At 35.7% G+C, this 26,953-nt stretch overlaps 1 protein-coding gene across 1 annotated transcript in view; it reads right to left on the bottom strand.

The window, feature by feature from the left end:
* The window catches only part of NBEA (neurobeachin), a 516,634-nt gene that overhangs the window by 362,724 nt on the left and 126,957 nt on the right, over positions 1-26,953 (bottom strand). The window contains exons 9-13 of the mRNA XM_050714797.1: positions 26,117-26,314; positions 25,207-25,340; positions 11,118-11,226; positions 8,664-8,816; positions 7,698-7,866 (exon numbers count right to left, since the gene is read on the bottom strand). Of these exons, the coding sequence (XP_050570754.1) occupies positions 7,698-7,866; positions 8,664-8,816; positions 11,118-11,226; positions 25,207-25,340; positions 26,117-26,314 (763 nt within the window). The remainder of the gene's footprint in view (positions 1-7,697; positions 7,867-8,663; positions 8,817-11,117; positions 11,227-25,206; positions 25,341-26,116; positions 26,315-26,953) is intronic.

A 26,953-nucleotide genomic window follows, 5' to 3' on the forward strand; every position in this document is an offset into this window, starting at 1 on the left:
AAATCCAAAATTTTAATATATGTATTTATATATTAAATTTCGGGCTCCACTCTTCAAAGTGAAGTCATTGCTTTACACAGCTAATTCAGGAAAGTGCTTGTTGCAAACTTGAAGATGAGTTGGATTTGCTTAGCAAGGAAGAAGAAAAACACTAGTTAATCCTCTCAAGTTTCCTTCCCTGTTTCAGATGGAAGAGGAGGAGAGCTGAGTAAATTTCAGAAAGAATCAAATAAATTTCAGCCTTCTCCCCATTCCGTCATATGTCACAACTGTAAGGATATTGTTGTAAAAATCTCTTATATAGGCTTTGAAGCTATAGGAACAGTTTTCTATGAATACATTCTAATGACACCATGAAACACCCACTTCCTGTTGTAAAAACAGAATTGAATGTTTTGGTACTAAATGCACTACATTAAAAACTGCATGTGCTTTTCTGGCGATGGTGTTGCTAGCCAACAGCTATTTTTTCCCTTAATTGAAATGCAGAATCTAACTCCTTTAACTGCATCACAGAAATCTGTGTCTTCGCATTGCCTCTGTCCTCCTACACCTTACCAGGTTTCATAACAGAAAATATCTGAAAACCAGGTCTAAAAAACTGAGGTGTTTTGTCTTCCCTGAAAGACTGTAATTATGGAAACAGAAAATGGAACAATAAGGCAATGGAGAGCTCTTCAAAGCCTTCTTGTAATAGAAATTTCACAGGGTGGATTAAAAAGAAAATATCCCAAATTAACTTGGAGCCTCTTCAAAGATACCTGAGTTTCATAGTTATTCATATACCCAATAGTTTCTCTGGAGATATAGAAGAACCCTTTTGAGTTCTTCAACATGCAAAAGACACAAAAGGAGTTCTTGCTTGCAGGTTCTATGCCAAGCAGACAGAACAATGTGTTTTTTTGCTTTTGTCCTCCATTACTGATTTTTTCTTGTATTTTAATTGTGTTTTGAATCTTCATTGCCTTAGAATCAGAAAAATAGGGACAGTCTCTACTCAAAAGACTTCATTACTTTGAAAATTAGAAGAGGACTGGTAAAGAAAAATAACAGAGGCTAGAGAAACTGGATGCTGTGTAAACCAGTTAGCTACAAGTACTGGAAGAATGGACTGCACAGCGATAGTAATGCAAGAGTCACCTGATACAGACTGAATGCAACAAATCTGGGAAATTGTAAGGATACATAAAACAAATTAACCACTGTAATTTGTTATTTCATCGGACTTTTTGACTTCATTATTAGTTGAAGAAGTAATACCAGACAGATTTATTAAAAAAAAATAAAATGGTATTGTTTCCTGTGGAAATTGGTTTCACTTTTGCTGTACTTCCTGATGTCAGGATTATTTCACAGGTTTCCATTTAATGTGGTCTTCAAAAACAAGTCATTTTTTTTCCTGTCACCTATTTATAACTGGCAATTGAATCAAAAACAAATGTTCAAACAAAACACAACAATAAAATAAGAAACTCAATTCCATAGTATTAAGTGGAAAACTTGCTTCCTTTATGTACATGTACATCTGAAATGTAAAACTATCAAGCAAAATTATATAAAAAAAATGTATCAAGTATCTATACACTTTGAAATAGTGTTTCTAATACATGAGAAGGAAACAAAACAACATAAATTTACCATAGCGAATAAAGAAAGAAATACTAGTTTGAACTACAAAAGCAATAATGAAAGAGAAGATAGAAAACCAAATCTGAAACAAGCATTTGAGTTTTTTAAGTAATTCGAAATGTTTGCATGTCCTGTTTTATAAGCTGAAATGCAGAAGAATCAGGAGGTGAACTTTCACTTTTTTTTTGAGAAAAAATGTTAGTCAAATAAGAGGGTATACTAAACTCAGTCAGTACAGAAAACACACCCAACTTTGTGCTTTATTAAGACAGGAGAAAGCAATAAAACTTCAAAGCAGAAAAATGTCTGCAAGTAATAGTAAATCAAACTGCTAATATTAAAATGTGTTTCAATATTGCTATGTAAAAAAATGATAAATGTATACAAGAAGAAAGCATTATACTATTAAAATGTCTGCATGAATAAGCTTACTTTTAATATGACAGCAAATTATCTGAAAACAGTATAACATGGTCAAATTTCTGATATTGGCAAGATTTATATTAAAGTTTCTTTCATATTTGAAAGGTCTTATGCCAAGTTAGCTTAGAGTTTCAGTTGTCTCTGATAAGGAGATACCATATTTCATTCTGATGCGCTGGAAGGAAGGGATGCCATCTAGAGGGACCTGGACAGGCTCAGAAGGTGGACCCATGTGAACAACATGCAGTTCAACAAGGCTACGTTCATGGTCCTGCACTTGGTTCAGGCAATCCCAAACATGAATGCAGGCTGGGTAGAGAATACATTGAAAGCAGCCCTGAGGAGAAGAACTTGAGGGTACTGGTGAATGAAAAACTCCCCATGAGCCAGAAATGTGCGCTTGCAGCCCAGAAAGCCAATCTTATCCTGGGCTGCATCAAAGGAAACGTGGCCAGCAGGTTGAGGGAGGTGATTCTCCCCCTCTACTCTGCTATTCTGAGACACCACCTGAAGTACTGCATTCAGCTCTGGGTCTCTGTCCTGGTTTCAGGTAGGACAGAGTTAATTTTCCTCCTAGTAGCTGGCAGGGTGCTATGTTTTGGATTAGGATGAGAAGAGCGCTGATAACATGCTGATGTTTTAATTGTTGTAGAGCAGTGCTTACACCAAGCCAAGGACTTTTCAGCTTCTCGCTCTGTCCTGCTAGCGAGCAGGCTAGGGATGCAGCAGGAGCTGGGAGCGGACAGACCCAGGACAGCTGACCCCAACTGGCCAAAGGGGTATTCCATACCATCTGACGTCATGCTGAACAATATATAGGGGTGGCTAGCCGGGGTGGGGGGCCGGCTGCTCGGGGATAGGCTGGGCATCGGTCAACGGGTGGTGAGCAATTGCATTGTGCATCACTTATTTCGTACACATTATTACCATTATTATTATTATTATTATTATTGTTATTCTTTTCCCTGTCTTAATAAACTGTCTTTATCTCAACTCACAGACTTCACTTTCCCGTTTCTCTCCCCCATCCCGGAGAGGGAGGGGGGAGGGTGAGCGAACGGCTGTGTGGTGTTTGGCTGCCAGCTGGGCTAAACCACAACAGCCTCCCAACATAAGAGAGACACAGACCTGTTAGAGTTAGTCTGGAGGAGGGCCACAAGGATGATCAGAGGACTGGAACCTCTCTCCTATGAAGAGAGGCTGAGAAAGTTGGAGTTATTTAGCTTAGAGAATAGAAGGCTCAGGGGAGACCTTATTACTCTCTACAACTACCTGAACGGAAGTGGTGGAGAGCTGGGGGTCAGCCTCTTCTCACAGATAACTAGTGATAGCACTAGAGGGAATGACCACAAGTTGTGCCAGGGGAGGTTCAGGTTGGAAATTAGGCGAAATTTCTTCTCAGAAAGAGTAGTCAGGCATTGGAACAGGTTGCTTAGGGAAGTGGTGGAGTCACCGTCCCTGGGGTGTTTAAGGAAAGGTTGGATGTGGTGCTTAGGGATGTGGCTTAGTGGGTAATATTGGTGGTAGGGGGATGGTTGGATCAGATGGTCTTGGAGGTCTTTTCCAATCTTAATGATTCTATGATTCTATGACCTTATAGTGGACTTCCAGGCCTTAAAGACCTACAAGAAAGGTGGGGAGAGACACTTTTTAAGGGAGTGATGTGATATGACAAAGGGTAATGGCTTTAAACTAAAAGAGAGTAGATTTGGATTAGCTATTCAGAAGAAATTTTTAAATCAGAGGGTGGTGAGGCACTGGAACAGGTTGCCCAGAGAAGCTGTGGGTGACACATCCCTGAAAGCATTCAAGGCCAAGTTGGATGGGGCTTTGAGTAACTTGGTCTAGTGGAAGGTGTCCACTAGGGGGGTTGGAACTAGATGATCTTTAAGGTCCTTTCCAACCCAAACCATTCTGCCATTCTATGATTTTCTCATATTGTGATATTTTTCTGTTTCTTACAGTAAAACTACCACTCAATAGGTCTCATTCTTTCATTCTGAAATATCAAATGACACTTTTGAGGCAGCAAGTCTAACATTCACATCATTGTATTTTACAAGCATAAGTTTCTTGCTTTTACAAACTTCTCTTTACACACTATTTTACTTTTTAACAAATGGTAAACTTGCAGACAATACGTGGCAGTAGTGGCTGCATGCTGTTTAATAAAATCAACACAAAAACAACATCCTGGAACAGTTAACTTCTCTGATTTATTAGGACTGGTGAAGTTATGAATTGCTGAAAACAGAAGTGTAAAGAAAAAAGCATAAGGCAGTATTACCTACAGCTTTTTCTATTTGTAGTATTCTAAGATTATGAGCCTGAATCAACCAGATTTCCACATCACATTGGCAGATTGCACTTAACGTTAAAAAAAAAAAAAAAGGATGTCTGGGGAAGAAAAGTAATGAAGTAATGTAATATCCAGTCAATCAAACATTTTGAAAAGTTTGGGGGAATTTTATCAATCGATGAAAATAATTAATGTGTGTTCAATAAAACAATATGAAATTAAGTTAATATGAAATGAAATTTAGCAACCAATCACCTCAGCAATTAATTTATTTCCACAATTATTTGATTGCAAGTTATCATAATTATTACCCCTGTACTAGTCAGAAGCAGAAGCAACCTGTAACATAATAGCAATAAAAATCTTACTGTTGATTTGCTGATACAGTGCTATGTCACTGATCTTCCCTGGCAAGCCAACATGTTCAACTCAATACAATGAAAGTCATTTTTAGATAGGAAATACTACACAATACAGCTGTATCAAATACATAGGACTTTCTGCAGTCTAAGCAACAGGGAGGAACAAGGAAGAAGTTGAAATTAGGTTTATCTGGTAGGTTAAGGTAGGTTTATCTGGAAATCTAGCTGACAAAAGGAGGAAATTCTGATCTAGTGGATAACAATATGTATTTTGAAAAGGTACACGGACTCACCATATATAAAATGCCTTCCCAACTACACTACACAGGCCTTAGTAATTGTGATTTTTGTTGTCGTACCACTACACCAAACAAACAGTAATCTGCACTATCCGATTACATTTCAGAGAGCTGTCTAGTTGTATTCTTACAGAAACACATGTGCCTAGTTTGGAATTGACACAAATGAGAAGAGAATGTACTACACCCTTAAAATACCTAAGAATTAGAGAAAAGATAGGGAAGTAAAAGAGCCATATGTATGCTAATTCAGAGTAACTGATTCATTTTTCATTCTTAATTTTGTGTCCTTGTGTACCCCATGTCTTCTGCTCAGATTTTGATGAATACATTATATATTTTTTGTAGCTACTCAGGTGGCCTTACATATATGAATACTCAAAAGATACAGCTAACTGCAGAGAGGCAGATCTGGGCAAGGAAAAAGCAAGCCATACCTCCTGCAGAAAGAAATGTCACACAGTTTCCACAAAAGAGCAAGCCTAGCCATAGGGAACTCTGTAACACGCAATACCTTTCCAAAGTGTTGTTAGGTACTAGTATCATGACACAGAACTACAGGAACTCTTTAATTAAAACAAAACAAAACAAACAAACAAACAAAAGAATTAGAGCAATAAGTAGACAATATTATCCAACTTGCAATCTCAAACTAGTTGAGCAATTTTCCAGATCTCTATCTAGATGTAAATGTAGCTGACATCTGGAAACTTTACCTCCCAGTAGCTGGTCATTCAACAGTCACAAATAACAGTGTACTTATAAACTCATCAGCTGGGCATCTAACTTCCTAATTCCTCTCTGAGCTCATTTCTGGTTAACCTGCCTGGAGGTAAAACTGTACCTAAGCAGCACTGCAGTGCAATCTTCATCAGGACATCGAAAGCATGAGGCTGGATAGAGTCGGCCCTACGGCAAGATTCAGCTAACCCTGCTTGTAGACATCTACAGTGTACTTGTCTACACATGAGACGGGCTTCTAACCTTCCACTGAAGTCAATGGAGGGCTAGTCAATATAGCCAATGGAGTTTAGAGAGCGAATACCTTTCAAACCAAATAGCTCTCTGTTTCTATTGACTCAGGCCAGGATTCAGTTTCCTAAACATACTTTCCAGTGCAATTTGACACACCATAAGGTATCTAAGATATCTACACATTGCTAGCAGTGAAACACAGGACACCTGCATCCTTCTAGAGCAGACCCTGAAAGGGAAGTAGGATGCCCCACAGAGACTAAAATAATGCTTGAAAACCAAATGCTGGCAGCTGAATCCATCCTGTATCCCATTGTCTATTATCGGCAGACATCTAGCTCAAATTGAAACACCTACTTTGTAGGTACCAAAGATGAATGCGGCTTAATTCCCTTTGGGCAGAGGGAATCCAGAGTCAGTATCAGTGGAAAATACTTTTTTATCATTCAAAAAAAAAAAAAATCCAAGCTAATTAAGGAACAGCTGCAGTTAATTTTCATAATCTGATATTACAAATTTTTCATTCAAATGAATAGAGAACAGAAGCACATTGTGCTTTTGTTAGTTATTTTTAAAGCAATTTTGAATTATTCTATGAAGAATATAGTTAGCCTAACGTTATACTGTGAGATAACTGTGAATGAGGTCCCAGCTCCATTTTTTTTTTTTGTTAATAATAAAAATGGTAGGAACAATTCTTATCCTAGATTAAGCATCCTCACAGACAGCTATTCCTGTGGGCCTCAACAAGTTATAATTCCACTGCCTGTGAGTATATATAAGAATTGTTCCTTCAATTTTTATTTATTCACAAAATAATTGCATACAGCTATGCACATAGCTCCAATAATAGAAGAATTAGCCAATAACTTATCTGTATTCAGATTCTTAAACATTTGCATATTTGACAGCAGTACTGCATCTCTCAGTTGTTCAATTTTTCAGCATGACAGTAATGTAGTAACAGAATAAAGATAATTAATAACGTTCTAATATCAGTTATTTTTTAAGAGACTTTCTGCCAAATCCTCCCTTCTTTACACAAGTAGTCTGCTAAATGTAATGACATTACAGCTGGAGTGTATAGGATTACAATGATTTGATGCTCTGGTTAATACGCATCTGTTACATGCAGCATTTAGCCTTCATGTATTATTGTATTTTGTTGTTGCTATTGTTTGATGTTTCCTGAGCTAGACGAAGCACCTGACTATAAACAAAGTTACATCAATCTCTATTTTGTAAGGACAATATTATCGAACTGGAAATACAGCTTTAGAAATCTCAGTAGTAAGAACCAGAGGCTTCCACTCTGTTTTCAATGTCACTTAACCCTACAAATCAATCATTATGATATTCAAACCCCACAAAACTTTGTTTGGTATATGAGATACACAAAATTTCTTCTTTGGTACAGAAGAAGAAGAATCAGCGATTTTTCTATGTTTTTAAAGTAGCCCCACATAACACTGAAGACCAGAGTAAGAATCTGTTGGGAATACACAAACATAAAGAACGGTGTGAGTAACTTGCTTGTCAGAGTTTTACTAAAAATACTTGCACAGTCATTGTATTGTTGAAGACTGGTACTGATTATTGTTGATTACTTACCTCCTTTCTCTATAAATCCAAGGAGCTTTGACAAATTTACATCACAAATCTTGCTATACAGGAAGTGTTTATAATATATTTCTTATGCACTGTACTTACCTAACCCTTTAGGAGTAATGCCACTGCTATCAGCAGGATTAACCACCCAGTAGTAGTATTTCAGTGTGTGCATTAACTGCAGTACTGTTCCTACTCTGCGTATAGTGTTATAGATTGTAGCAGTTCCAATGAATTCAGCTGACAAGTAGGTATACAAAGACAGCTGTACCTAAGAAATGAAATAATTATTCGCATAGGTGTAAGTTAAATATTAACAGCTTTAATTTGAAGAGTTGTTAGGACTTACTTTGGATATGATATAAAAAAATATAAAAAATTACAAATAGCTTTACAGACTGCAGGGACTAGATCGTCATCTGGAATGACCTCCAGAAACTCCTTCCAACCTAAATTGTCAATGATTATGATTAATGCAAAAATAAATGTGCTGGTTTGTATTATATTTTGTGTTTTTATACTAAAAGTATATGTTTTTAGATTTTAGGACCATGCCACTTTTCACATTCGTCCACATTTCTGAACTGTGATTTATTAGGGAAATATTTTTTTCACTATAATCAGAGATAAATGACATCTCTTTTTATAGTTTTATGAAACCAAATACATAATTTAAATCAAAAGGAAAATGTATGTGAATGTGTAATAAAAGATAGCTTACTTTTTGCTTACAAATAAAAATACATACACTTATGCTTTATCACTAGGAAAACAATGCAACCACTTAAGAAGGGACTGGGTTTCCAGAAACAGTATTTTGATAGAATTAGTCAGAATCTTAGGCAAGAATATAACTACTTTTACAAATGCATAAGACTCACTGGAGATTATAGTTAAGCAGGGGATAGACTTCATGATCTAAAAAGTTTTTGCTATTACCATGTTTTTAAATTTAAAAAAAAAAGTATATACACATATATATATATATATAAGTACCATGGTATATAAGAACACTACTATTTCACTTCACCGTATAAGAGTCATAACATCTTTCAAATGTACAATTACCTTTGCAGGGGTATGTATCCAGATAGCAGGATTAAAAAGGATGTGATCACATAATTGCTTCAGCAGAGGTGCTCCATGAGACAATCCATCCAAATATTTTGCAAATGATAAAAATTGTTCCAGAACTGCTCTGGTTATGTGAACTCTAGATGACTGGGGAAAAATAAAATAAAAAAGGATTTTTTTTAACTTCTTCATTAAAATACAGCAGAAATATTAAAAGATATTTTCACCAGGCTCATCTTTACTAAATATATGCAACTTCATATCTTTTTATTTCATTGGATATGAAAGGAATATACAAAAAGATATCAACAACTTATACTTTGTAATAATATTTACGATCATTCTAAGGACTACATTTTATGAGTTCAAAATATTAATCAACTCAGTGTAAATCCTTTTTATTTTTTCCTTTTTTGGTTGTTTTAATACAAGCCAGTCAGCATTCTACATCCTATGACACAGTGCCTTGAGAACTTCCATCTGAAGTCCTTAGCTCTCCTTCAGTTAGTTTGTGTGTCTTACTGAAATTGGGTTTATCAACATGTACGTACATATTACTGGGAAACTTGCTTTGTTAAACATAAGTAATTAAGGATTTGGGTTCAAAGTTTCCTCAAATTTTGAGAGAGCTGTTCAACTTCATAGCATATGTTATGAAATTACTGCTAAGACCTGCTCCTAAGTAGCAACATGGCATGTGGTCTTTGACAAACGTCTTTATATACCAAGTAAACAAAAGGAACCAATAGGAAAAAGTCACTAAAAATCCTCCCATTTAGCTTCCCTACAAAATGTTCCAATTACTTTTAATGCTATAAATACAGTCTGGGAACATGCAGATTTGTTATTTTTAGATGTGAAGTCCATTTGTCAGTAATACAAGTTCAGCCTGGATATTGAGTTTCCTTTGGCTTGTACATCACAAATCACAATAAACAGTCTGCAGCTAATAAGAACAAACAGGTTATTTTGATGTTTATGTCAGAAAATGAACAACAGATAATTTACAAATAATAAAATAGAGCCTGACTGGGAAACAAAAGGATTTTTTCCTGATGTGTGCCAACTGAACATAAGCATATAATGAAAAAATAAAATACATCTTTTTAAAAAACTTCAACCAAGGAGAATATAGCATTAAAAAACAAGCAAACAAACAAAAAACAAATGTACAATGTACATTTCTTTGTACATATAAATCTACAATGTATTCAGTGTGTGTGAACCACAGTGCTCTATTCAAGAGCAAAGGACTCCACGCGGACTCACTGGTCTGCCTGCACATAACATACAGAACTGGAGCTAAGAGCTTTGTAAATTCATTCTGACTATAAATCACAAGAAAACCTACCACAGCAAAAATAAATAAATAAATAATAAAAATCTTAGAATAATCCTTCATTTAAATCACACTTATTTAGTATGGAAAACATAGAGGCAAAGAGAATAATCTGCTTTCATATAATACTTCAATGAAGGTAAGCTCTTTCTCTGTAAGAATGTATTTTCCTAGGTGCAAATAACATAGGGATCAGAATAAGAGAAATTATTTATAACTGTTCTTTAAAATTCAATACATTTTTAAATGCATGATTATCATAATTTAATCATTGGAGAACACAAAACTATAAAGGTAACTCCTCAGATGATTGTTATTATACTGATCACATATTATAGCAGCCACTCGAGAATGTCACAGCCATAAGGTTCAACTGTAAGGGTATTACTATTTTAATAATATTAAAACAAACTACCGTCAGCTGTGCATAATTACAGTAACTGGATCTCATAAGGTTTTGGGGCCAGGGAGCAGATAACATCTGTCAGGCAAGCATCTGAACTGAACCTCAGCTTTGTGATAACTGCTTAACATGTCTAAAAACAAATAAGCAAAGGAAATGCCACTTGCAACTGTTTTTTTCATAAACAAAATTATTTTACAGCTTTTTCCTTCAAAACCCAGATCAACTACATTAACAATTTCAGAACTAAGCCTCAGAAGACTAACTTAATTTTTATTAACACACACAAAAAAGAAATGTAAACCTAAACTATTGCATGTCTGTGATATGCTTGTACAAACTGGGAACAATATAACTTGGCTAAAAGAGATTTTAGGGGACAGAGAGTGGAGAAACACAAAACACAATACATTTAAAGTGATTCACAAACAGCTCTAAAGTAAAAGCATAAATTAGATAAACAGGATCAACTCCAGAAAATTGCTTCTTTGAATATTGGAAGACAAGAGACAACGAAGATAAAAAAACAAACAAACAAAAAAGACACTCCTGTAGACATCTTAGAATCTTAGAAGTATTACAAATAAAAATGTCTAAAACCACAGATATGTTTTATTCTACCAGCCTTTTCATCTGAATGATTCGAAATACAAGAATGACAGTAGAAATACTAAGAACAAAGAACAAAACAATCAAAAACACATACCTTTTCGAGGAGGTAGCCAATGACTAGAAATCCTTTTCCACCAAGCATTTGTTCTTGCATGGCTACTGAACTCTTAAGAAGCTCAACCAAGAAAGCCAATAGGGTAGCGCTGCATGTAAAGAACAAGCATTTTTCAAGTTACAAATACAGAAGAATCAGTATGTTACATTCCCAATATTAACCAGGTATTAAACAAACAGAAATAGGTTTAAAGTGGTGAACAATTCCTTGAAAGAATATAAATCTTACATTTCCTGTTGACAAATTTCTCCCATGGTTGTTCACATATTACAATGGTAGGAGTGGGAGTTATTATTCAAATAGAAGTGGAAAAATATTTGTTTTAGCTTTCCTGATTTGATCAGGATTATCCCAAGTTTTTAAGTATCTAGTCCTGCAACTTGCAGTTCTAACCAGAGGTCTTGTAGTTGGCAGAGGCAGGAGATGAAGAGTGGGATCCAGCTTATGATGCTAGAATGATGCAGGCCAAAGGCTGTGTCAACCATCCGACCATCCAGATTATGCTAAATAGCAAAATATGCAACCACTAGGTATAACTCATTCCACACTTTCAGTCCCTATAGACACTACTACCATGGAAATGAGGACTCAAATGGCTGAACGTGCATGTGGGCAGCAATGCCCAGCACAAACCACAGTGTAACATCAGGGTGGAGAGCTTCCATCATACTTTCTCAGGACTAAACATTAAAATTGTGTCTAGGCCTGACCAAATAAAGGCTGAGAATCACTTTTAATTCTCTTAGGAATGCACAAAAAGACTCAGAGCAGCAAGGAAATCACCCAGCAGCCCATCCCAGATTCCCAGATGTGCTCAGATGTGCTCAATATCCATGAGGTGTTCAGAAAGCACCAGATGAGAAGGTTGGGGGCAGGGGGGAGAAAGAAAAAAAAAGTGTTCAGTTTAGAAACTGGAGAGATATTAAAGACTTCAGGGGACAGACTCATCGAGAAGGTGAAACTATGTTATGAAAACCAACAAACAGAGGGAATATATGGCAGATCAATTCACCGTGGGAGAAAGAAATCACAATTGGTTCTTGTGTAGCGAGAAGGAAACAAAAATATACTCATCTGTTGCTGAAAACCCAGAGGAAAAGGAGAAACAAAAAACTGTTATGACAGAAAGAAAATATTTCAAATTATTTTGAAATACCTTAAAAAGGTAGGTGATGGAATGCACTATGCTGACTTAAAAATGTAAAAAAGTAATTTTCCCTTTTCTAAGAATAAAATATTTATAACAATTCCTAACTCTTAAAACAAGTATCTGCAATCATGAAGGTTCTCATACACAGGTGCTGGCCACAGGCAAGGGTGAAAACTGCAGCATTTCAAACTATGAAAAAGTGAATTAAAGAAAATGACCAACCTATATTTTATAAATTTCAATTTTACATAGGGTGTGTAGTTAGCAAGTTCTCTTGCTCTCCAAATACAATCTTTTACATTGAAATAAATGTTAAGATTGGTTAATCCGTGTCAGCACCAAAACACAATTAATATGCTGAGAACAAGATGTATTCTATTTGGTGAGAAAGGCTGGCATGTGAAAAGTACACAGTGTAGGCCAAGTACATACTGTGAACATGAAACAATGCCTTGTCTTGTTTCATTGCTGACTGGTCACAATAATCAGTCTAAAAACACATATAGAATTCTCCACAAAGTGTCAGCAGTAAGAGAACACAGATAACATCCATTTACAATACTCAAAAGCGTTTATCAAAACAGTCTGTCAAACTGTCACATCAATTTCAAAACAGGTTATATGCATCAGTTTTTTCTTACCATGACAGAAAATTCCTATTGTATTTGTCATTTAAAATGAGACACTCATCATTTTTACTACATGACAAGACATAAGTAGCTCATGTAAAGGCTTGAAGATTTATACTTAGAAAACTCAGAAGTTGAACAGATCAAAGAAAACTCCAAGATCCAATAAAATTCCATACTATCCTATTTTATGAGTAACTTTTAGTCTTAGAAGGACAAAAATGCAGAAAGTTAAGAAACAGCATACATTTGCGGGATTAAGACCTAAATTACAATAACAAATAATATTAATTTTATATTGAAAATCAAAAATTATTCTTAAAAAGGATTTTAAAGATTTTTATAGCATGTGAACACCACTAGACTTATGTTTGGAATGTCATTTCTGTGAGTGATGTTCCAGAAGCCTGTATTGCAATTTATTTGTCCCTCCTATCAACTTAAATAAAAACTCACGGCGTGGAATTATTCTTATCTCATATTAACACAATTTTTACACAATGGTTATAAATTCTGATAGGACTCTGAATACAAATTCTAAGACACCTTAACAAAATAGGTTTTCTGTCTTTCGTTCTTTTTAATTATGCATAAAATACATCAGTCAACTGTGAAACAGTCAGTGGCCTGCTTTAACCATGCCACAGAGACAAAAAACCACAAGCTGGTTCTACGCAAGTAATAGTCAATCAACATAGTTTTTAATTCAGATGCAGATAGAGCCTAAATACCATTTTGAAGATTTTAGCCATTTTTATGTGGGGTATGACTGAACTGATTAATCCTCCCTGTCCACATTAGCTCTGTACAGAGCTAACGTAGTTGTCACTGCAAAGTGATGCCAATGTTCCTACTTTCAGGGAAATGTATTAATTCAGACAATACCTTTGTGAATGTGCTACGCCTTTTTCTAAGGCCAAAATAGCTTTGAACATCTATGAAACCAGACATGCAAAGACACCACAAGCCAGCTCTGCAAAGAGTTGGCTCAGGACTGCAAGCAGTAACTCTACCTACATTCTTCGTCCTTCCACGTTATCCAAGATCACCACCATAAATAATAGAATCGTAGTATATACTAACTCAAATCTTGGGATAGCACATGTGAATGCATTATTACACCTTCAAGTGCATAAAAGATGTCATGCATCAGAAAAAGAAGCAGTTAAGGTGACCAACCTGATATGTGCATAGAGGCACAATGAAGTTTGAGGTGAATATAGATGAAAATTAGCACCATAATTAAATACAGCTAGCAGTTTGTCCACATCCTTATACATGAAATGAAGTAATTAAAATATCTTTACAATTTTAACAGATACGAGGAATGTAAGATCAAAATGGGAGGGTTTTTAAATTATAATTGCACACACAGTACCAAAGCTAGTACTACCTGAAGAATATGATCAAAGAGACAGGCAGAAAACAGATTACATGCTTAGTCTCATTTGTTTTTTCTTTTTCCAGAAATATTGCTTACACTTGTTTTGGGTGAAACTGTTTTTTTTTTTTTATTGAGGAAGAAAAAGGGAGTTAAACTGTACTAAATAACAGCTGCTGAATGAAACAATATTTTTTAAATGTTATGTTATCTATACTTTATACTAGAGAGCATTCAATCTGCCTGCAAAAGCCCAACAGTTAACAATTCTCAATGCTTTCCCCAATGTCTTCAAAACTTCTCCTTCTCTACATGTTCAGACTGACCTCAAGCAAACACGTAAGTATACGTATTTTATATAAATATATATATATACGTAGCAATAAATGCTTAATCACATAATGAATGTTTTCTCCTCAACATTGCATTCTAGCAATTTAGTCTGCCTGCCTAATTTATTTTGTATCCAGAAGTTTTAACATATTTCTAAGGATAGTCAATTTATACCATCATCTTGGAAACTGAAAATAAATTAAGATTTTAAATATAAAAATCTTTATCAGCAGAACCAAGTTGTCAAAATTATGCCTTTCAAAAAGTTACTGTTGACACAGGGGAAATAATATTGGTTAGAAGACTGTCTTCTAAGATGAAAAATTTTTCAAACAGAATTTAACAAACTTACCAGTAACTAAAATGCATCGGATTGGTGCAGGGCTCACATTAAACTTGCAAAATTCTGTGCTTTGCCATACAAAATTTCTCTCCATTCTTGCCTATTTTCAACTCCCCTAGATACAAAGGCAAATATAAAGGATACTTCAGCCCATTCCTACATCTCCTCTATTCCATGCCCTGCCTAGAAGACATCAGTTTGTCTGCAGTGCAGCTAAGATATAGAAACACAATGAAAGTATGTACACACACCAACACTAAATCAGGCAGAATTGTGATTTCTTCTACTGAAAATATAGGAAAATTCAGGATATTTTTTTCCAGCAGTTTTCCATTACAAAGTAAAAAAAAATATAAATAAATAAATAAAAAAAAGTTTCAGACAAAAATAAAAATACAGTATTGCCAACGATTATGACACCGTTTATTCCATAATTAGTGTGTTTTAGAGATAGTAAGTTGCTGGAATACGGTTACATAAAAAAGAAGATTAATTACAGTATTATAGTATAATATGTTTCCCCTCAAACATACATATCTCTTGTGAAGACAAAAAGAAAATAAAATTATCAAAAAAAGTACAAACCACAGGAGGACAAAACTGGTGTGCACAGCATGCACTGTCTGACTGGAAGACGTTCTTAAGATTGCATTCATGTCCATACACATTCATGATATTTGTAAATACCCTGCCTTTACAGATCGGACAGTCATTCTTATGACACCTACTCTGAAGTTACGAATACCACCTAGCATCTTTAATTCACCCTAAAATATAGACATAATAAAAATAACTATTGTTTCAATAATTCACCATGAAGTTGACATTGAAATGTGCCAACATTACAATCTTCAGTCAACAGCCATACAGTATTGCTCCTTAAATAAAAACATATATGATGGTAATTCACAAAAATAATTGCTTCTGTAGGTAACAGTCTTCAGAATACAAGAATATGACACTTCCTTCTTCATTAAAAATAGGAATAATTAAAAACATCAATATATATTTTGTTTTCACTCTCCATTTATATCTTTGGGAATTTTAAAGAACTTGTGCAGATTACAAGTCACAAGGTTTATGAAGTCTTTACTATGAAAATAGACAAAGAACCTTCTTTGTCAACTTCTAAATTGGCCGGTGATTCCCAGAAAGAGAAAATTATTACTTTTTCATAGAGCTATTGAGCAATTTAGCTAAACAGTTCTTATGAAATAAATTATCATGTTTTGTTTATGAACAAAATTGTATTGGGAACATCAGCCATTGCATATATTCAAAAAAACTCAGGTGGCAAAGACACTTGGGGAACAAGTGAAGTGAAATATGTTTTTTTGTTTGTTTGTTTGTTTTTTGTTTTCCCCTTCAATAAGACATTGAATAGATCAGTTTCTCTCATCTACTTTCCTATGAAAATTTTCTCTGAAAATTTTACCTAATTTCTTTAAATATCAACTTAGAGTGTGTGCTATAAAATTATCTGGATTTTGCATTACAAAAAGCAGATTTAATAAAAGTAAGCGTGTAGCTATAAATATCTAAGTATGTTAATAAATAATAGATGATTTAACTATGTAAAAGAGAAGGATGCAGGAATTTGTTCTGTCTGATTATTTTTGGGAAGGATCCTTCAAAAACTAATTCCATCTTATTTCCAGCTTCTACAAAATAAGATAAAGAGATCATATGATTAACTCCATCATAGGCTGTTATGTGATAACTCTTGAAAATTAATCTTTGCGTAAACAGAGTGTGTGGTATTAAGGAAAATCATACACCAACAATTTTTTTTAAATTTTTGCGCACACACACAAATCCTTAGGCACTTGCTCCTTAATTTCAACTGACAGGAACATACAAAACTCAGTACTTGGCTGTATTAGGGAGAAAATTATTATTACTTAAAAAGCTTTTCATCCACTGGTATCCCATGCCATCTGAATGTTAACATTTTTTTTCAGAAAAAAAAGTTTTTCAGAAAAAAGTTAAGCAAGTTTGGCTGATTCATTAAGTGATACATTACTTCATCAGAATATTTACTAGATGAGGAATGTTCCATAGTATGAGCTCAGAAATCCTCAGGGAGAAGCAATATTAGTTTTTAGCAATATACTAGTAATATATTTTTATGCACAGAAGACAGAAGATGATCTCCACTTCCTTACATTTTTTCCTTCAGGAAGAAAATGCGAACCACAAGGGGAAGGCATAGATTTCAGAAGCTTTTTTGACTGCACTTTTAATATATAAGGTGAAAAATTGTGTCACAGTATATTCACTGCTTTTGTGCATGTTTTAATGCAACTAATTGCTCTGTCAGATTACTGACCAAATTACATATTCTTTCATTCATTTTTATTCAGTCACTGCTACTAAAGCCAGAGTGATGAAAAAACAGGAAGAGTTCTCATAAACAGACTAGAGGTAAGATGAACTCAGAACAGAAGAGACATGCTGACAGTTGTTGGGGATGGAGAAAAGATCCAGTGAGCTCACAGCTCGCTCACAGCTAAACTTCTAAAGGGTTTCCTTAGATTCCAGTTTAACTACCTATTTGCTTTCTGTACGGTTTTTGAAGAGAAAGGGGAAACTACTTTCTCTTCTCTGTTCCTCTTCTTTTTCTCATATCAAATGATGAAGACAGTAAGAGAAGATTGTTAATGTGTTTCATTCAAAGTGACACCATGAAACATGAGTCGTATGAATAGGTGAGATTTGGGAGAACTAAAGAGGAAAGTCATTACACAACTTCACTTCTGGACATAACATTTTGGGACACAGACTCCAGTCGTAAATCAGCCACCCTCAATAGTTCCTGGATCTGAATATGTGGAGTTACCACAGTTTGGGAGTTTGCAGAGGATTTTTGACACATGGTACGACTGTTTTTGTTTGTTTGTTTGTTTGTTTGTTTTTAATAAATGAAATTTCAGCAGTCTTATTTGTGAAGTAACATTTCCTTCCATGACTTTTTGGGAAGAGTATAACTGATTTCCCTTGAGCACAGCTAGGTTATACCACAGATCTGAAATTTCAGTTGCAATATTTAGCCTTGATCCCTTTGAAACATATAAGAAGTGGGTCATCAGAACCAAACTCTGCAAACTCCAAATTCTACACTGAAGGCAGCAATGGACTGGGACCCTGATACTCCATCGGAGACGTGGGTCATAAAAAGGACGACTTTCACAGGCACCCAGCCCAGCTGGGGCAAACAAGAAAATTCTTGAAACATACTTGAAGGAGAGGACAGGTTAGGCAGATATGCAGGATAGTACCTGGCATTCCTATTTTCTGTTATGATCTTAAAGATAAATTCAATTAAACTAATGACATGATTAACTAAGAACTATTGGAAATTCACAGATTTTCCATATTAGAATAAGAAAAAAATTATATATCATATTATATTTCCTGCCAAGCTGTGCTACTTCCCATCTATGGAAACGAATAGGAAATCGTACATATTTGCTACCCAAGAGACAGGATAGTTCTCTAAGTTATTCTAGGGAAAAGAATATGCAGCAACACTACTAAATGCAGACAGAAACCTAAAAAATTGTCATCTGAATATAAAAAAACAAACAAACAAACAAACAAAAAAACAGGTTAAAGATATTAATTGATTAGAACAAAGCACATAAAACATTTAAAGGAAAGGATGAGCAGGAGTTCAAATATTATTGTTGCCCCCTTCACTGATGTTTTCATTTTACTGACTTAATCTTAGTAGGTGGACAATATGCTCTGTATCAGGACTATATAAATTAAAGAGTCAAAATAATGTCTAATAAAATTGACTGAAAAGATGCTACATTTACTTTGCTACATATCTGGGGGGAGGGTGTTATATATCACCTTTGAGATAGTTAAGGTGGCCCTAGGCACTGCATTTATTTAGTAAGATAAACAATAAAAACCTTTTTAATTGCTCTAGTATAGTTTATGTGATCTAGCAAATCCAGTTAGTAACTTCTAGAATAACTATATAAAAGAAATCTTTTGACCTTATCTTTTTAAGTAAACAGCTGTAGATCCTTCTATCTTCAAATATGTTCCCAATATGATACAATCCAAAGCAACAATATCAACTGAATTAACACTTGTTCTTTATTCTGTGTTGGAATTGGATCAGTACCAAAGCCATCAACACTTGATACCTTGTTGAAATCAGTCTCTATGTCAGTGCTCAGCAGACCCAAATGAATTCAAAACTGTACACACGAGACCACAAGCGAACAAAGCAAATCCTCCCTTTCATGTTACCAATGTAGTATAATAAAAGGTATCAAGAAAGTACCCCAAAAATCCACTCTATATTTATTTTTATTAAATAAACACCTTCTTGGCTTAGGCTGCTAATTTTTCTATTCTAACCAGAGTACTGAAAAACAAGACGAAAAGGGACAGGCTTGGTATTCAAATTGATAGACCACTCTTCCAAGTAGCAGGTGCATTCTTTAAAATAAGAAAACACACTTAAGATATGAGCTCAGTTTCGATCATTCTAATTTCAGAATATGAGAGCATAAGAACCTCTACAGTGCTTCAAAAGCGGAATTGTAGGATATTTCAATATTTAGTCTCACTGAAGATGTAGATAAGACATACAGGGATATGCATGTTGTGGAATAAAGAACATTTACAAAGAATATTACTAAGCCACGAGGTTGCTGTATTCACATTGTCCTGCTATATCATTCAGAATTTTATTTACACTGAATTTATTCATTTAGAAAAGATTTAAACTGTAAGTGAATCAAGGAGATTAAAAGCAAGGTAGTCCTTCACAGTCCTGTTACCAAACTTCTGTGAAAAATAAAAATAAATAAATAAATAAATAAAAAAGTAGAGAAACCTGTACTTATTAAACGGACTGAAATGTGAAGGAGAGTAGCAGGTGAGAAGGATTCAGAAAAGTAGTCTGGATTGCTCATACATTAGGGTATCAAGCTGTTGATTCTTCTCATCTCCCAGGAACACAGTAAGGCAAAACCAAAGACAGCTCAACTTTCCAAGGGGCAACTTTTGAGTCCTCCCATTTGGCCACCAGAAAGAAAGAAATACTTCAACCTTGTAGACACTTTTCATAGGGTATAAACAAGTATCAGATCCAGTTCTACAATTGAATTTTGGAAGTGAAAATACACCTGAAGAATGCAAATGACCAAATAGTCTAAGCAACAAGGGGAAAGAAGGAAAGGAAACAATGTGTACATTTCTAAATCCACCCCACAAATTAATCTTAAACATAACCCTTTTATCTCCCTTTCTCCTTTCCCCATAACCTCTCTCCTTTGCCCACAGAAACCTTTTATTCCTTCATTTGCCTACTTCCTTGTTCACCTGAACTATTATTTCTTCTCCATATCGACATCCTGTTAAATTAAATATAAGAAAATAATGTACATACACCAGAAAAAAAAAAAAAAAAAGAAAAAAAAACAGTAATTCAACATTTATGTCACATCTCATCAAGCAGGCATTTGCTTAGAAGTCTTTTGAATATGTTCTTGAGTTGGGATCACATTTTGTTGTATTATGTATTTGTATAATTTGTAGAACAAAGAATTACAGAGCTCTTTTTAAAAAATAACCTAATTATAGAAGAAATGTTTTGATTTATTCACAGAGAACTGTTTTTCCTACTTACAGTTCAACTAACTCCAGAAACGGTTCTGTATATTTTATATTGAGCTTTATTAATGTTCTCACTCACTAGAAAGACCACATACTTAGGAAGAATTAGCCTTTCTCTCAGTTTCTATGACTTACATTACATTAACACTCCATTTTTAAAGAGACTGAGCTACTGATTTATCATTTATTATATGCTCAGCTCACTAATGAATTTAACATATATTTTATTCATAAACATATGTGTGCACACACACATGATTTTCCTTAAATTGGAAAAAAGTATTTTGCCTACTGCTGTGCCAGTAAATAAAAACATACAGGGATTTTTTTCATACATTTGTTTCAACTCCCCCTTTACCCTCCCACCCCCTACTTCACAACACTTCAATGAAAGGTACATACTGGAAAACAGATTAGTAAAAAATAATTATCTTACACCACCAGCTTTTCTCTCTCTCTCTCTCTCTCTCTTTTTTTTCCTTAAACAATGAATTAAATTATTTTCATTACTGTGCTGCAGGGAAGTAGAATTACTTAATTTTAAGACTGTTGTATTAGTTCCAACATTGTACTAAAATATTCTCATGAAATACGTTTACTTTTCACACCATATATATATGAAAAAACATATACATAAGTAAATAAAACCCAGCAGCCATCTAGCCATCTTAGTTACAAATATTTGAATTACCAAGTGGAAAAACAAATTTGATAAAACTTCAACAAATTAATTTCTTAAATTAGACTGAGACTAGTGATCTTCCAAGAGTAATGATACCAATGTATCACTTTCAGATAAATTTTTCAAAGTCATAGGTCATTATAGTATTATTTATTATTTTTCAGTTTACTAATTTATTATTGAACTATCTAATGCAATAGGAAATATCCAGAATAACTAATAGAAGAATGCATTCTGAGCAGGAAAATAAGCCACATACTTTGAATTATGTACTTCCGTTATTTATTCAAATACAGGAGTCAGTTTATGTTGTCCCTAAAACCTTTACAGGGAAATATGGTAACAGTTCTAAAAGTATTATACTTATGTCTGTTGGAGGGACAGCAAAGTAGGGCATAGGCAATTGAGGAGGTTCCTGGAATGCATTGATGATAACTTCCTTCTCCAAGTGAAAGAGAAGACAATGAGGAGAGGTGCTGTGCTGGACCTCATTCTCTCCAACAAGGAGAGGCTGGTGGAGACTGTAAAATTCAAGGGCAGCCTTGGCTGCAGTGACCATGAAATGGTGCAGTTTAGGATCCTGAGGGCAGTGAGGAGGGAGCACAGCAAGATCACTATCCTGGATTTTGGGAGAACAGACTTTGGCCTCTTCTACCTCTGCTTGGCAGAGTACCATGAGACAAAGCCCTGGTGGGAAGAGGGGCCCAAGAAAGCTGGTTAATATTCAAGGGTCACTTCCTCCAAGCTCAGGAGTGATGCCTCCCAACAAAGAGGAAGTCAGGCAAAAATACCAGGAGGCCTGCATGGAGAAGAAAGGAGCTCCTGGCCAAGCTCAAGCAGAAAAAGGAGGCCTACAGAGGGTGAAAGCAAGGCTAGATAGCCTGGGAGGAATACAGAAAGATCATCTGAGCAGCCAGTGATGAGATTAGGAAAGCTAAAGCCCTATTAGAATTAAAGTTGGACAGGGATGCCAAAGGCAACAAGAAAGGTTTCTATAGGTACATACACGATAAAAGGAAGACTAGGGAAATTGTGAGCCCTCTCTGGAAGGAATTGGGAGACCTGGTTACTCAGGATATGGAGAAGGCTGAGGTACTCAATGACATTTTTACCTCTCTCTTCACCAGCAAGAGCTCTAGCCACATAGCCCAAGTCCCAGAAGGCAATGTCAGGGACTGGAAGAATTAAGAACTGCCCACTGTAGGAGATCAGGTTTGAGACCATCTGAGGAACCTGAAGTTACACAAGTCTGGGGGACTTGACGAGATGCACCCACGGGTCCTGAGGGAATTGATGGATGTAGTCACTAAGACACTATCCATCATATTTGAGAAGCTGTTGCAGTCCAGTGAAGTTCCCACTGACTGGAAGAGGGGAAACATAACCCCCATTTTTAAAAAGGGAAAAAAGGGAGACCTGGGGAACTACAGGCCAGTCAGTCTCACCTCTGTGCCTGAGAAGATCTCAGAGAAGATCCTCCTGGAAACTATGCTGAGGCACGTCGAAAATAAGGAGGTGATTAGTGACAGCCCACATGGCTTCACAAAAGCAAATTATGCCTGACCAATCTAGTGGTTTTCTACAATGGGGTTACAGCATTGGTGGATAGGGAAAGAGCAATTGACATCATCTACCTGGACTTGTGCAAAGCATTTGACGCTGTCCCTCATGATATCCTTGTCTCTAAATTGGAGAGACATGGATTTGATAGATGGACCACTCAGTGGGTCAGGAATTGGCTGGGTGGTCGCACTTTAACATCATTGTTGGTGACATGGACAGTGGGATCGAGTGCACCCTCAGCAAGTTTGCCGAAGACACCAAGCTGTGTGGTGTGATTGATAAGCTGGAGGGGAAGGGATGCCATTCAGAGTGACCTCTACAGGCTTGAGAGGTGGGCCTGTGCAAAGCTCATGAAGTTCAGCAAGGCCAAGTGCAAGGTGCTGCAGCTGGGTCAGGGCAATCCTGAGCAAAAATAGAGGCTGGATGGAGAATGGATTGAGAACAGCCCTGAGGAGAAGGTCTTGGGGATGTTGATTGAAGAGAAACTCAACATGAGCTAGCAATCTACACTTGGAAGCCAACCATATCTGAGACTCTGTCAAAAAAGCATGGCCAGCAGGTCGAGGGTGGTGATTTTCCCCATTCTGCTCTGCTCTCATGAGACCCCACATGGAGTACTGTGTTCAGCTATGGGGCCCCCAGCAGGAGGCTCCTATGAAGAGAGGCTGAGATTTGGGGTTGTTTAGCCTGCAGAAGTTCTCCCTCCGGGGAGATCCTGTAGCAGCCTTCCAGTACCAAAAGGGGGCCTACAGGAAAGCTGGAGGCACTTTATCAGGGAATGCTGTGGTATTACAAGGGGTAATGTCTTTAAACTTAAAAGAGGGTAAATTTAGATTAGGCATTAAGAAGAAATTCTCTGCTCGGGGAGTGGTGAGGCACTGGAATATTTTGGTTGATGAGAAGCTCAACATGAGTGAGCAATGTGCACTTGCAGGCCAGAAAGTCAAAGCATGGCCAGTAGCTTGATGGAGGTGACTGTCCTCCTCTATTCTGCCCTTGTGAGGCCCCAGTTCGAGTACTGTGTTCAGGTCTGGGACCCCAGCATAAGAAGGACATAGACGTATTAGAGCAAGCCCAGAAGAGGTCCACGAGTATGTTCAGAGATCTGGAGCACCTCTCCTATGAAGAGCAGCTGAGAGAGTTGGGGTCGTTCTGCCTGCAGAAGAGAAAGCTCCAAGGAAACTTTTCAGTCATCTCCCAGTACCTAAAGGGGGACCTACAAGAAAGCTGGAGAGGGACTCTTTATCAAGTACTGTGGTGATATGACAAGGGGTATTTTAGTCTTTAAACTAAAAGAGGGAAGATTTAGATTAGGTATAAGGAAGAAATTCTTTACTCAGAGAGTGGTGAGGCCCTGGAACAGGTTGCTCAGAGAAGCTGTGGATGCCCCATCCCTGGAAGTGTTCAAGAACAGGTTGGATGGGGCTTTGAGCAACCTGGTCTGCTGGGAAATGTCCCTGCCCATGACAGAGGGGTTGGAATTAGGTGATCTTTAAGGTACCCTCCAACCCCTATCCTATCCTATCCTATTCTACCCTACCCTACCTCCAGAGAATTAGGCCACACACTTTGTTCTAACAATTCTAGACATTTTGTGTTGCAATAGAATAAGATCACCCTCAGCATGAGATGCAGCACGAGATCTTAAATAGTAAGCAACGTCCTCACAAAAATAACCACCTCTGAGATAGGTTTACACAAGTCAGCAAGGGTACAGACAGATTTCTAAGCAGTCCATTGCATGTTATGCACTGAAGCATTTATCCAAATTCCACGTGTGCTCAGTAACTGAGAGTTAGGTCTGTGTTACCAGAACAGAGGTTTAATATGCGTCTGTTTAAAAGTCTCTTTAAAATCTCCTCCAGTTACTGTTGCAATTGTAATATGGCCAAAACATAGCTGAGCATAGATGTGTGACTTTCTGACAACGTGTTAATATGGTGGTATCTTTCCCTTGCTTGGAATGTGATTAAGTATGGATTTGAATGTCACAGACTTTGAGAAGTAAACAACATTGCATTGTCAAGTAAAAGCACATTGATTTATTTCAGAAGTTGCAAAACTATCACAAAACTATCCTTAAAAAAATCTAATGTGATTTGAATTCACTATTTAATCCAATCACTTATGTCCAATTTCATCTGGAATTTCCTCAGGTTATTACAATTTGCACAGCTCTACAGTAAATTACTTTTTCAAAAAATAATACATATTTTTAAAGAAACAAAAGTAAAATACATCACATAATTTACAAAAAGAAAAACAAACAAACTAAAAATATTCCCACAGCAGAAACTGAAATATTCTTAACTGAATTCAGTGTTTATCTTGCTTGAAAGAAGCTTACCAAACTGTTGTTTCCACCTGACTGTCATGCAGCTGTCGATTGTCTAGTTGGGCAAAGAGAGGAAAAAGAACTTGAATTCCTCCAATGGAATGAATTGCACTATGAATGGAGTGGGTTACGATAGCTTTCACATCCTAAATTAATAAAAAATAAATAAATAAATAGAAGGAAAAAAATCCACTAATCTCAGTTGTAAAGGACAGTTACAATGTAACTTGGGAACACTTTATCATTGAATGGAGTACAAACTAAATGAGACGTTTTTAACTTAATTTCATTACTCATGTTTCAGCTATACTCATTATACTTAAAGGCAAACAGAAAAACTTTAGTATCATAGCAAATTCTGGCTTATGGTATGAAATATATATTTCTTAATGAAAAAAGTTAGCAAAGGACAGTTCACAATAGGTGTTATTAAGAACTGAAATATAAAATTACAGTATCCTTGTACAATATCACAGAAATTACATTGTCATCCAAACGATGATGAGCTAACAGTTATCACAGAACATGAATTTAGTAACATTAAGTATTCAACAGAGAAAATTCAAAGGACGCAAGTACTTTTCTTATGTTTTTCCTCTCCAGAAAATTAGCATACAAAGATTACGTTGGGAACAACAGCCATAGCAGCATATTGGTATGCTGTTCTCAAAGGTGATATGGAGATGCACAGAACATAGAAAATAAAATAAATAAAAAAAAAGGCAAATACATGCTTTAAGGGACAAAAAGGATAATCTCAATGAAGGGATAAGTTTTAATGTGTACCTAGTAGCTGTAAAATTTGCATTTGCTAATAACATTAACAATCAGAAGCACTAATTGGTTAAATTATATCTTTTGTATTCTCATTTGTTCAACTAAAAGAATCACAATGATTGAAAGTAAAATAAAATACACAAACCTGAAGCATAAGAGCATGTGGGGAATGTACAAAAATTGAAGGATTCTCCTTTGGTGAGGATTCAAGGCATAGCTGGGCATCAGTAGCCTTTGCGTTATAAGTAAATGCAATGCTACTTGCAAGTTTCCCATCATAGAGCACTTGTTTATGGTGCTCAGCCAGATGAATGTCACTCTCAGATTTAAATTTGAATGTGCTCTGAAAAAAAAATGCAAGAAGCTTTATAAAGTAAATAGAATATTGAATCCCATACTATTTTGTTTAAGGTAACAGTTATTTTAAAACAGCATAAATCCCATGCTTCATTAACAAACCAGATTATATATAAACTAGATACTTAAATTAAAAACAAAACAAATTCTAAAACCCACATTCAAACTAAAGATTCTTAAGCTTAATGGAAGAATGAAAATTTCTGTTAAACATACCATGAACCATATCTGATCTAAAACTAGTTTTTCTGGCAACACTGACAAATCACTCAAGCACAAGAAGATAGATTTCTTCCTTTCTGCAAAGTGTTGTCAGATTTACTTGGCACACACCTACTTTTACATGTAAAAGTCATTTGACAGTGGCAAAGAAACAACTAGTAGTAACACACAGTACTTTGCTGATACAAGTAAAGTCCTTAGAAATTATTACCATTTCATTATTGTAATATGAAATTCGATTTATGTTTCTAAAATTTTTACTCAGTTTAAAATGATTTATTGCTGAGGATAATTATCAATTATTTTGCTTATTTTTACTGCATATAGCCATCTATAGAGTTGTTTCATCCATTTTGACCTAACAAATTTCTCTCTTGCTCCTGCCCCCAACACAATAAGAAAA

This window comes from Cygnus atratus, chromosome 1 (assembly GCF_013377495.2).
Source record: "Cygnus atratus isolate AKBS03 ecotype Queensland, Australia chromosome 1, CAtr_DNAZoo_HiC_assembly, whole genome shotgun sequence".
Taxonomy (NCBI): domain Eukaryota; kingdom Metazoa; phylum Chordata; class Aves; order Anseriformes; family Anatidae; genus Cygnus; species Cygnus atratus.